This window comes from Agelaius phoeniceus, chromosome 16, assembly GCF_051311805.1.
Source record: "Agelaius phoeniceus isolate bAgePho1 chromosome 16, bAgePho1.hap1, whole genome shotgun sequence".
Lineage (NCBI taxonomy): Eukaryota > Metazoa > Chordata > Aves > Passeriformes > Icteridae > Agelaius > Agelaius phoeniceus.
The window spans coordinates 5,270,528-5,282,500 of NC_135280.1; the positions used below are offsets into that span (position 1 = coordinate 5,270,528).

The 11,973-nt window shown below is 50.9% G+C and overlaps 1 protein-coding gene across 2 annotated transcripts in view; it reads left to right on the plus strand.

Moving 5' to 3' along the window:
• The window catches only part of MICALL2 (MICAL like 2), a 34,334-nt gene extending 22,783 nt beyond the window's left edge, over positions 1-11,551 (plus strand). For both annotated transcript variants that reach the window (XM_054643506.2, XM_077186864.1), the window contains 3 exons: positions 90-136; positions 228-7,571; positions 11,136-11,551. In XM_054643506.2, coding sequence (XP_054499481.2) covers positions 90-136; positions 228-313 — 133 coding nt within the window. In that variant the 3' untranslated portion in view covers positions 314-7,571; positions 11,136-11,551. The remainder of the gene's footprint in view (positions 1-89; positions 137-227; positions 7,572-11,135) is intronic.
• The last annotated feature ends 422 nt before the right edge of the window (positions 11,552-11,973 follow it).

Genomic DNA, 11,973 nt, shown 5'->3' on the forward strand with positions numbered 1-11,973 from the left:
AATAAGAGCAGTGTTTGCATGGGCTTTGGGATCTACCAGCTTGTCATGAGCACAGGGAAGTTTCCTAATGCCATGCTGTTCCATTACAGAGAGAAAGAGGAAGACCAGATGTTGGCAGACATGATACAGAGGTTGGGTAAGGGCCCTTTCTCCTTTTCCAGGGCAGCACTGGGGCTCACTGGGGCTGTGGGTCTCAACCTGCTCTGTGTCTGCTCCCTCTCCTGCAGATGGATCTCTTGAGAGCCAGGAGCCAGAGAGGAAGAAGAACAAATTCCGCCTGTCCAAAATATGGAAGCAGAAAAAACAAGAGTAAAGCTCAGGAGCTTGATGTTCCTTTTCCCAGTGGTCCAGAGAGACCCATCAAAGGTGTGGTCCTTCCTCAGTGCTGTGTTCCTGGAGCTGTGCAGGACTGTGAGAGGCCCCAGGAGGCCTGTCAAAGGTGTGGTCCTTCCTGAGTGCTGCTTTCCTGGAGCTCCTGGGCTGTGAGAGGCCCCTGTGCTCCCTGATGTGGAGACTGCAGGTTTGCTGGCCAGAGGGACAGTGTGAATGCCCCCTGGCCCTGGTATGGAGCCCAAGGATACCTTTCCCAGCACATGGACTTTTGAGACTCTCTTCCTTCTCTGGCTCTGGGTCAGAGCTGGTTCAGCCTTGGTGCCAGCTCAGGAGGGCAGAGCTCAGGTTGCCCACCCAGGGCCTGGCTCAGTACAGTCCTGAAAGCAGCAGCATGGCCCTGCATGGCACCCCACAGTGTCCCATGCCTGTCCCCAGGGCTGTGGAAGGGCCTTTGTCCCTCCCTTCCTCCCTCCTGCTTGTGCTGTGGCTCTTTGGGCAGGATCAGAGATGCAGAGAGGGAGATGCTACAGGGCAAGAGGGGTTGATGGTTCCCTTCTTACCACACCCGTGCAAACTGGAGGCTCCATGTCTGGGGGGAGCAGAGAGCAGACCCTCCTCTGTGTCTGTGGTGTGGGATGTTCTCCACACACAGCACTTTCAGCAGTAGTGAATTGTTTCCAGACCTCTCTTGGAAGTTGCTGTAGGCTGATTTCTCAAAGCCATGAGAGGCTGCTCACTGCTTCATTCCCTCTGTGGGGGAGATTTGTAGCCTCCTTATTTCTCTGACTGCTCAGTGAAGCAGTGTTTTCATTGTCTGTGGCCTATCCTGATGAAAATGAACAGAACCATTATTTTAATAACCTGGTGCTAACTTGGGAGCACAAGGGAATTCATGGGTTTGCCTCACCCCTGAGTCTTCTGCTTGGGACCAATATTTCAGTTCCTGAGCTCCATCCCTGGACATCCAGCACCCTCAAGGGGTGTTGTGGGTCACCCTGGTGGGAGCAGGAGTGCAGGAGCAGGTCCTGGGCTGTTGCAGGGAGCCTTTCCCCTCTTCCCTCAGTGCACCCTGCCCTGGGTGCACCCTCTGTTCCCAGTCAGCTGGGGAGCGGGGATGGAGACAGCCATGGAAGGATCAGATTAATTCACGATGCCTCTGGTCTGTGGCCTGCTCCCTCCAGGGCAGCTGCTGGAGGTTCCTGCGGGCGCTGCTGCCCAGCAGGGGCAGGGCTTTGGCCGGAGCAGGTTCGCAGTGCCGGCGGCAGAGCAGAGGTGATGCATCCCTTTCCCACGAGGTGGCAGTGGGACTCTCCGGGCAGGGATGTGCTGGGGTGGCACCAGTGCCCGAGGGGGGCACGGGGGGACCGTGTGTGTGCAAGAGCTGGGACACCCCGAGCCTGCAGATGCTTTCACCCAATAAAGAATTACTGGAGCAAATCTCGGCATCCCAGTGTGATGTGGCTGTCCTGGGAGCACTGATAGTCCCTCTCTGGAGCTCGGTGTGCCTGTGATGGAGCAGTCCTTGCCCACAGCCTGCAGGGCAGCTGCACGTCCCGAGGGAGCCGTGGCACCAAGGGGTTTTTCACCGACTTTGTGTAGGTGTCAAACTCACCCCTGCTCTCAGGTAAACGCAATTCCCCCCTTGCTGCTTTAGCATCACACACACACCCCAAAGCCTGTGCGGTCCCAGCCTGGGCAGCAGATGGGGGACACGAAGAGGCAGAGCTGGTTGTGCCACAGCTGGACCGTGGCGTTGGTGACACGGGTGGCAGAGCTGCAGTGTCACCGGGGAAAGGCTGATGGAGGCTCTGCCCCCTGTGCTACCCAGAGGGGAGGACAGACTGGGCTGTGGGGACATGCTGGCCACAGGGGCTGGCATGCTGTGCCTTGCCATCCTCGTCTGCTTGTCTGGAAGCTCTTTCTTCCCTGGTGTGTAAACAAGAGGGGAGGGAGGAGGGCTCCTCTTCCAGACCTGGCCAGTGGCAGCAAATCCCCAGAACTAAACCTGCCTTTGTGGGCTGCCAGCTGAGAGGAGGGGAGCTGAAACCATCCCTGCTGAAGGAGAGAAATACCTTTCCTGATGAGCTATCCCAGGCTGTCAGTATTGCTGGGCTTTCATCTTTTCAGGCTCTGATTCTCCAGCCTCAACAAGTTTAGTCTGCATGGATTTGGAGGATGGTGTCAGCACCACCCAAACTCATCCAATCCTTCCCTCTCCAGCCTTCACCCACCTTGGAAACAGGCAGGAAATGGACCTCTGTAGGAATGTGGTAACAAAGTGCTTAAACAACACCCCCAGGGCCCTGTGGTGGCAATGGTGGGACCTGCTGTAGGGTTGGCTTTTGTGAGAAGGCCAGGCAGCAGGCAGGGTACACCTGCTAGCTACCTGCTCCAAGAACAGGTTTTGAAAGGAAAACTGCTCCTTCTCTCATCTGGAGTCTGTTTGAGATGGTAGCCATGGTCTAGGGGATATGAGCTTCACCTGGAAATGCTGTGTGGGTTTAGGTTTAAGTTTCTAGGTAGAAAAATACTGAGAGGGAGAGGAGACAGAACCCAGCCTGCCTCACTGTGCTGCTGGTGTGAGGCTGACTGCAAGACTAACCTCAGTTATTTCTACAGCAAAGATTGGAGGGTAAATAGAGGAGTAGTGATCCAAACACAGTGATCCTGTTCAGAATCCCAAACTCTTGTCTGTATGGGTGGAATGCTGTCTGGCTGTGGCCAGGGTGTATCCAAACCATGCCCTGTACAGCCTGTCCCACAGCTCCTGCACACCCTACAAATGCTGATGGTGACCATGAGAACAACCCAGCTTGTTCCTCCTTCCTCTGCCTTGAATTTGGGACTCACAGGATTTGCAATTCCACCATTCTCCTAATCCAGTGCTCGAAACGAGCCCTAGAAGAACTAAGCTGTTGGCTAAGGTGGAGAAAAGGAATGGCTTTTCTCCAACTGGCTGCTTTTAGCTGAGCTGATTCCCCTGCCTGACCCCTGTTTGCTCTCCTGGCACAAGCAGCTTTGCTCACCCTGTGGAAGTGCTCCAGGAGGCAAAGCAAGAGGATTTGGCCTTGGGACTGAGCAGCCAGGGAGGTGTTGGGAAACCAGCTCTCAACTGCCTCTCCACAGTGGTCACTGCTGAGTAATTAGGCAGTCCAGGCACCCTCCCACAACCGAGTGGGAATCAAATTCCTCTCCCTTCTCCATGAGAAAGGGCTGTTTGTGCTCTGCTCCAGCCCCACCGGGCGCCAAGCCCCGAGGTCAGGCTGGCAGGGGGTTGACAGATCCATTGCTGTGTGCATGTGGGTGTCTGCATTTTGGTGATGACTGAGGCCTTAATTACTCTTCTAGCTCAGCTGCTCCACTTCCAAAATGCTTTTAAGGGGGCTGAGCTTCCTGCTCATTTCCTGATGGCCTCCAGTTGGGTTTGTGGCCTCACCAGCTCCTGGATACCTGGAGTGCTGCTGCTGCTGCTGCTGCTTTCCCTGCAGCTGAAGAGGAGTGTGGGGGCTGCACAGGGCCTGGGGCTGCACCCCTGAGCCTCTGCCATTTCAGAGGCTCTTGGGCATCCTCCTGCAGCTTTGGGGTTCTGCTGGCTCTGTCACTTCCAGACTTGCAGATGAAGCTGTGATTAGGCTCTGTGTGTGTGTGTGTGTGTGTGTGTGTGTCTCTCTTCTGCTGTTTTCCTTAATTACAATCTCCGAGGTAATTTCTGACGCATCATTAACAGTTCTGAGTAAACAAGGGGAATTCTCCAAATTATTTGCCATGAGCACAAAGGGAAATCGACTTTCATCGTCTCCCTCTTCATCCAAGTAAGAAGCTGATCTGCAGTGAGCATGGGGATGTTGTGGCTGCCCTCTGATGCTTTGAGTCTCTTTGAGACAGAGCAGCAACACATCCAGCTTTTCCAGCTGACTGGGGCCAATTCTGCCCACAGCTTTTTGTCCCCACTGCTGAGCAAAGTGGCTAGGACTCGTCACCATGCAAAATGCTTCTTGCCATGACAGCTTTGGGTGCTGCCTTTGAGTGTTCACCTCTTGTTTCCAGCTGGATGAATTGGAACACGAGCTGCTCAGGAGATGGGACAGTGCAAAAGCATCCTCAAGGCTGTGTCTCAGCTTGGAAGGTAACACCCTGGTCGTGGCTGGTGGGTTGAAGGGTAATACCTGAGACCAGAGTGGATTTAATGAGGGAAAGAAGGAGCACTGATATGGAGAGAGTGCAGGGTTGGGGAGGGAAGGAAGGAGCGTTGAAACAGAAGAACTTGGAGCCCAGGAAACTAAGTCTGAAAAAAACCAAAAACTAAAGAACTCACAGGGATGCTGGTGTGCCCTGTGAGAGCCACAAACACACCTGGAAGTGGGAGGAGGTGTTTGGAGAGGGCTGCTTAGCTGGATGGGAGAGCATTCCAACCCAGAGCAGGGCTCAAGGGAAAGGGGCCTCACGAGAGGGGTGGCACGTGGAGCTCAGAGCAGGCAGTGCCTGCTGGAGCATCCCTACCCCTGCCCTGCTCTCCCAGCCCCTTCCTTCAGCCACGCTCCTGCACGGTGGCAAAGCAGCTGCAGCAGCAGCCGAGGGAGCGAAGATTATTTATATTCATGCTGCAGCCCTGCCAGCCGTGCCTCTGTTATCTGCCATGCATGAATATTATTTGAATACGGAGTTTGTCCTGACTATTCTTCCATGTGAAACGAGGGATTTGCTGTGGGATGGGAGCCCTCCCTCTGGCTGTCAGTCAGGAGGGGTTTCCTTTTCCTGTCTCGTTGGAAGCCGCGTCCCCAGCAAGGTGAGACAGTGGACACTTTTTCTCTTGTTAATATCCATGTCTAATCTCCTCTCAGAGGGGCCCTTTGTCCTAGACTGTAGCCAAGATGAGTAATTCAGGGATAGATGAGACGCTATAATTGGTTTGTGACAAATTAAAACATTTTTCCTTGGGAGCTGAGAGCAGGACTGTGGTCTGGAGCTGTCAAGCGTCACAGGGGAGGGCGATTTTCGGAGTAAGCGCATTGCAAATTGGCTCCAGATATGCCTTGGAGTCTGAAATTAAACTCCAGCTGGTGACTCTTCTCAGTTGGGGTTTTATTTTAGGGGAGACAAAGGGAACATGTGTGTGGAGGGACAGCCTGATCAATACAGAGAGTGTGACTGCTTTTCACACCGAGCTGGGAACCAGAATGAGCCATGGTGGGGATGCTGGGGAGCACCAGAGGTGTGGTGGGACTGAGCAGGCCAAGCCCTGGGCTCACCACTGCCTGTGCTTCCTTCACACTTCTCTCAGTGGTTCCTCCATCACATCCTAGAAAGGAAGAACCATGATGGAAAGCTGCAGATCACACCATGTCCTCTCTTGGTCACAAGTGGGTGTCAGCTGCAGGACCTCTTTAGGAGATACAGGCTGGTCCTTGCCCTCTCATAATTCTATTAGTGAACCAAAAAGAGTCCCTTATTTCCACCCAGAGATCAGGAGACTAGCTAAAATTCAGGAATACAGAGATGTTGAGGACAGACAACTTGGTTTGACCCTAAGGTGTTTATGAGCTGGTTTAGGGCAAAGGGGTGGAGGTGGGAGGAAAAGATCTTCCTGATGCTCAGCCCAGCTGCACGGCGAGAGCTACAGCAGCAGCATCTCCACCTCGCAGTGAAGATGGGTGGAGAATGAAGGAATGCTTGGAAAGATTGTGGGCCCGTAAAGGAGGTTTAAAAGGCACAAGAGGAATCACCATATGGGCTGGTTTGTGTGTAGATGGTGGTGGGGAAGAAAGCCTCAAGATCTTGTATCTGATACAGAAGAAAAGGGAGGCCCAAGGAGAGGGTGCTGTGAGTTTTGCAGTGTCTCAAAGTGAAGCAAACAGTCTGGAAGAGATAGTCCTAGTTGTGAAAACAGGGTGAGTGCACAGGCTGCCAGTGAGTTGGAAGAGTTCAGACCCTGGAGGTGCTGGGTGAAGAAAGGAGGAGATCTGGGCATCTCTTAGATATGAGTAGTAAAACAAGCAGGCCCTGGTGGCAGGGTGATGGGGAGTTGGGGGGCTTGGAAGGAAAGATCAGAGGATCTGGTTTAGCAATGGAAAGTGCATAGATGCAGCAAATCCTGAAAGGCAGGATCAGATGGTGAGCTGTGACTGGTGTCACTGGCATTAAGACGTTAGCTAATCCGGTTTAAGGGGATAAGCCCAAGAAAAACTGTGGAGACCTAAATTGGAGCTTGTCACTCTCCTGTGGAAAGCAGAAGTGTGGAGGAGGAGGAGGAGGATTTGCTGAAAGAGGCCCTGGATGGTTGGCCAGAAACAGAGGGTGAATGGAGGATGGCTGTGAAGATGAAGGGTCTGGAAGTATCAGGTGGGAAGGAAACGGGAAGGACAGGAATCACCAAAAGCAGAGAAACCCAGGAGCCTTCTGGTGAGCACAGTCTCTCTGTCAATAACTGACCTGTAGCCCATCCTAATGGTGAAGCTGGCAAGGTAGCAGGGAATCTACAGAAACCCAGTGATTTTGGTCTGGGAAGCTTAAATGATGCATATCAAAGCCAGGATGTAAATTGCATAAGTGTGATGTAGGTCTGGCACTAAAGTGATAAGAGTCATATCAAGGGAATAACTTAATTAACTGGTCTTGATCAAAGAACTATATGAATTCAATAGCCCAGTTTTCAGAGCTAAATGATGAAGTTTAGAAAAACTGTACTTGACACAATTATCAATTTTCCTGTCCGAGGAGCTTTGAAGTGCCATTATGAAGGGACAGTCTGTTGTTCTGTTTAGGACAATGTTCTCCTTCCCTCCAGTGATCAGAAGGCAGAGGGGCTCTCTCTCCTTTTCAAGTGCTCATTTGAAATGGTCTGAAGCATAAAAAACACTGGATGTCAAGGGGAACAGTACTGAGGATTTCACAAATTAATTGTTTCGGATGATCTAAATCAGGGGCAAAGAGCTGCCTTTTCACTGCCATCCAGAAAACAAAAACCAGAACAAACAAACCAAAAACCCCAAACAAAAACAAAACAAAAAATCCAAGAAGATGTGCAGAAGATGGGTCTTTTCTCTGCTGTTACGTTGGCAGACCTCAACCAGCAATTCCAGAGAGGTATCTGCACATTTGGATGTGCCTTCTGGAAAAGGATGTCTAAACCTTGTCAGTGACAGTGGTGGGAGTAAAGCCCTACTGCCTCCAGCTACTTCTACCTGTGAACAGACTTCCCTGCCCTTCTCCATTCTCTGGGCACCGTGTCCTTTCCACTGGTGAGTATCTCATTCCTAGGCAGGGAGAACTGGGAACCTGTCTTGTCTGTCCAGTGCAGTGTGAGGCTGCTCTGAAAAGCTGAGAAGCCTCAGAAAGTCCCTTGGGAAATCGAGGATTAATTCAATTTCTTCACTACTCCAGGACTTCCCTCTGCAGAACACAGATGGACTCTGCAATGAGGTGGTTCCTCCTCCTGGGCAGAGAGAGGGAATGATTTCCAAAGCAAGCCCAAGTTCCTCTTGCTTGGGTCTTCCCCAGAATAAGACAAGTGATGGCAGTGGGATGATTCCCTCTCCGAGCCACACTGCTGGTTTGTCTCCAGGAGATGGGAGGAAGCTGGGTGCTGGTAGCCAGGAGGCAAAGCTGCAGCTGGCCACACCGGCTCCGAACAGCGAGGGCAATTAGAGATCAGAAGAGCTGGGGTGGCTTCGTCACATTTCCCTGCTGCTGTTCTGGAGGTGATAATATAATTCATATCAGAAGAGTTAGTGGGCTGAAAATGAATTGGAGAAATCAATCCAGAGGGTATAAATGAATTAGCATGTAAATGAGGACACTTGCTCTACATAGTTTAATATTGCCTGCAGCTGTAAATAATTCCAGGGATGGAATCAAAAGCCGCAAACAACTTCATTTTTGTGCTCCTCCCCCGTCCGGGAGCACCTGCAGCTACGACCGACCCACCCCTGCAGAATCATCGCATTGCAAGGGAATTAAAGGAGATGAGATGCATAAACTTTTTTTTTTTTCCCCTCCCCTGATTGGCCATTATTTACAAGACTGCTGCTCCCAGTTGTGTGCACCGAGTCCCTGTTTGTGCATGCACATGGCAGTGTGAGTGGTGGGGAGGGGGACGTGGGGATCAGCCAGCAGTGAGACCTCGTGCAGCGCATCACGAGCCACCCCGGTCACCCTGCGGTGGGCTGGCGTGCGTGTGAAATAGCAATTTCTCACCCAACAGCTGCAGCATGAAAGCTCTCGGTTGGGGTGGAGGATTTAACCCTCCTGGGGTGCCTGAGGGTGGGAGAGGTGGGTGCTTGGAGAGCAGGAGCTGGCTGGGGTAGCGCCTTGGTTCTTGGAGCTGTCTGGAGAGGAGGCATTTCCAAGGGATGGGGAAGCATTTGCACTGGGGACTGCACACTTGTGTGCAGTCTGGAAAACTGGAAGAGGTGCAGAGCCAGGTCATCAGAGAGGAGAAGGTGTCAGGAAGCCCCTTTATGAGAGATGACTAAAGGAGCACAGCTTATTTGGCCTAATGAAAGGAAGGCTGAGGGATGTGATTGCACAGGCAGATAAACACAAGAGAGGGAGAGGAGCTAGTTCAGCTAAAGGCCAATGTTGATACCAGAACATGCAGATACAAACTAGTCATGAATAAATTTCATAGGGAAATGAGATGGAAGTGTCTTAAGCACCAGAGCAGAGACTATGGATGAGCACTGGAGAGTCCACACAACCAGGCTGCTCTTGCACTGGCGTTTGACTGTAAAACAGGATTACAGGAGCACATCCCTCGAGATCAGGCAACTCCGTTTTGTGATCTGGGAAGTTCTGCCTGTTGCCAAAAGCCCCTTTATTATTCTGGCAGGGGAAGGATGCAGATCTGAGGAAGGGCATATGTCTCTTCGAGTGACTCCAAGAGCGGTTGTTGAGAGCTTTTGGAGTGATGCTGATGACAGGAGGTTAAAGATGATCCTCAGCAGTCTTTTATCAGTACTTCCCTCTTGTTTTTTGACACTGACAGATCACTGAGTTCCCTCTTTCATCAGGTTGGAGTTTCAGGTTCTGCACTAACTAGATCTCCCAGGTGGACTGGAAACACTGATTAAGATGGATAGAGTGAAAGCAAGTCCATTAAATTGTTAATAAAGAATATTACACACATACCTTAATCTGCAGCTAGCCTGACACTTTATAAAAGTACATTAGGATATAATCCAATTGAAGCCACAATATCGAGAACATCTTATCTCATCACAAATTGAAATTATATCATATTCCTCATTTCTTAAATTAAAAAGCTAAAACCTTTTAGTTTGCTCTCATATGCTTGTGTAAAACTTAATCAGTGGTTTTAACAACATTATTTTTCAATATGGGCCATTTTTGCTCTCATTTATTTACAAGAGAGAACTTCCTGGTAGAAGAAGTGATTCAATTTGCAGGAGGATACATCAAGCACTTAAGGATTTTGTAGGGATTGATTGATTATTTATCGTGTTATCTTGCCTGGAGACGTCTGATATGCCTGTGCTTTTGCTATCTCTCATTCCACCTAATGCTCTCCCTTTGCCTCTCGCTCCCTCCGGTGCCACGGGCGCTGTTCCTGCGCACGTGTCTGCACAAGCACGGAGGGAAAGGGGGCCAGGGAGGCAGGGCTGAGGTTCCCTCTGCTGGGATGGAGATGCTGGACTGGGCAGATGGGAGAGATTCATTTCACTGGGAGATAGCACAGAGGTGAGAGGTGGAAGGGTGGTTTGAAGTTCTGCTGGGTTTGAGCCGCGGGCTGCGGCGCTTCTCTGAGTGCAGCAAGCACGTCCTTCCTTGCAGGGGACGGAGTTGGGACACAGAGAGGGTGGGTGGTTTGCTGGAAGTGCCCCCAGGAGCAGAAAACAGCCCGGAAGGGCCATCAGCTCTGGTTGGTAGCTGGTCACCTGGGCCACACTTCCCTGGGTAGCCATAATTACTTTCAATTGCCCAGTGAAGCACTGGATAATGTCCCGGAACTTCCGTGGGACAATGCTTCCCACTCAGCTGAGCTGCACCAGTGATGCAGTGGCAGTGGCTCCTCCAGGGATCTTTGCAAAAACATCCTGACACTTATGAGGAATCTGGTGACCTGATATGGCCAGGACTGGGGAGCAGAGAGGAAGGGGCCACCTCTTCATGCTTAAAGGAACCACTCCCACACCAATGGCTGATTATCTCCCACTGCTTCACTGTGGCAGAGGGGCTCATTAGCAATGACAATTAGCATGTCCATCATGGAGGTGTCAGCCCAAGGCCTAAGAGGTGACGTGCAAGGTCTCCATTTGAGGGGAGATGACCCTCAGGAGCCCTGCAAGAGGGCTGAGGCTTGAGCTTTGTCTTGAACATTGGCCACTCTTTGGTGCTGGAACATGAGTGGGAGAAAGAGGGATGTTGTCAGTGGGAGCTCTTGGCCTCCCATCCCTGGTGGGGCATTGGATATAGCAAGAAAGAATTTTTTTTTTATTTTATGCAAGAGAACGATGACAGTAGAAACTCCAACCAAACCCTCAAGCATTTGGACTGTGATTGTCTGTAGGCACTGGGAACCAGGACATCTGAGGTTTATTCTTTTCACTGCTGCAGATTTTGGCAAATCGCTCTCCCTGCCATAGTTTTCCCTGAGCAGTTTGAGATCAGCTGGGTTTATTCTTTTATGAGTACTGGAGTGCAGGAATTGCTGTCTTCTGGTGAAAATAAATACAAAAATCCTGAAGCACAACTCCAAAGAGAGATGAGCCTGCAAAAAAAGCACCGCGCTGGAAAGGGAGTATGTTTGGTTTGTCTTATTTTTCTTTTGCTTTCTGGGATTTTAGGATTCCTGTTGCAGGGATTGCACCAAGATGACAAACTAGAGAGTTTTCAAAATGGAAACACAATCCCCTGACTCCAGGAGCTCAGACTTAAATATCAACAAATAACTCAGGATGCGGTGCGAGTGCTGATGGAGCAGCTGACTCAGTGAGTGTGGAGGTGAGCAACTCAGGAGCCCCACAGAGCCCCACAGCCCTGATTTGCTGAACCCAGTGGAATGAATTCCTCTACTGGATGATCCATGTGCATGGGCCTCCATGGGATCACGGCCAACATTTGCCAAGTGCTGTGAGATGCTTGGATGAAAGAGACCACAGAAGCGCAAAGTATTACTTTTTCATGATTGCTGCAATTGCTATCCTTGGGGCTGTCCAAATACTGTTGTTCCAAGTGAAAATATAAAATCCTTTTTGGCACATTTCTGTTTTGCGTTGTGATAAACAGAAATGCAGGAGGGGGAAAAAAAAAAATCTCCTAAGAGCGAGAGAAGGAAAAGCAGCCCCTGTGCAATTTGTTACACATCTCATATGTCTCTGACTGCTAGCTGCAGAGATATTTAGAGGGAGTATTTAGCTAACCCAGTGCACAGCCTCTGGAGTCCCAGCTTCTGCTTTGGTCCATGCTTGGTTGAACCTTTACAGCAGCTTTATGGTTTTTCAGCACAGCATTTCAGGAGAGGCTTTGATTCTGGAGGATGCCAACTGCACCGAGTGAAGCTAAGATGATTAATCAAATTATTTGAAGGGCGTTCGCCAGAACTGGGCAGTGACCAGTCTCTGTCCTAATCTCTGGATTGAGATGTCAAGCCAGCCTCCAGCTCGGAGCACTGAGCTCGCCAGG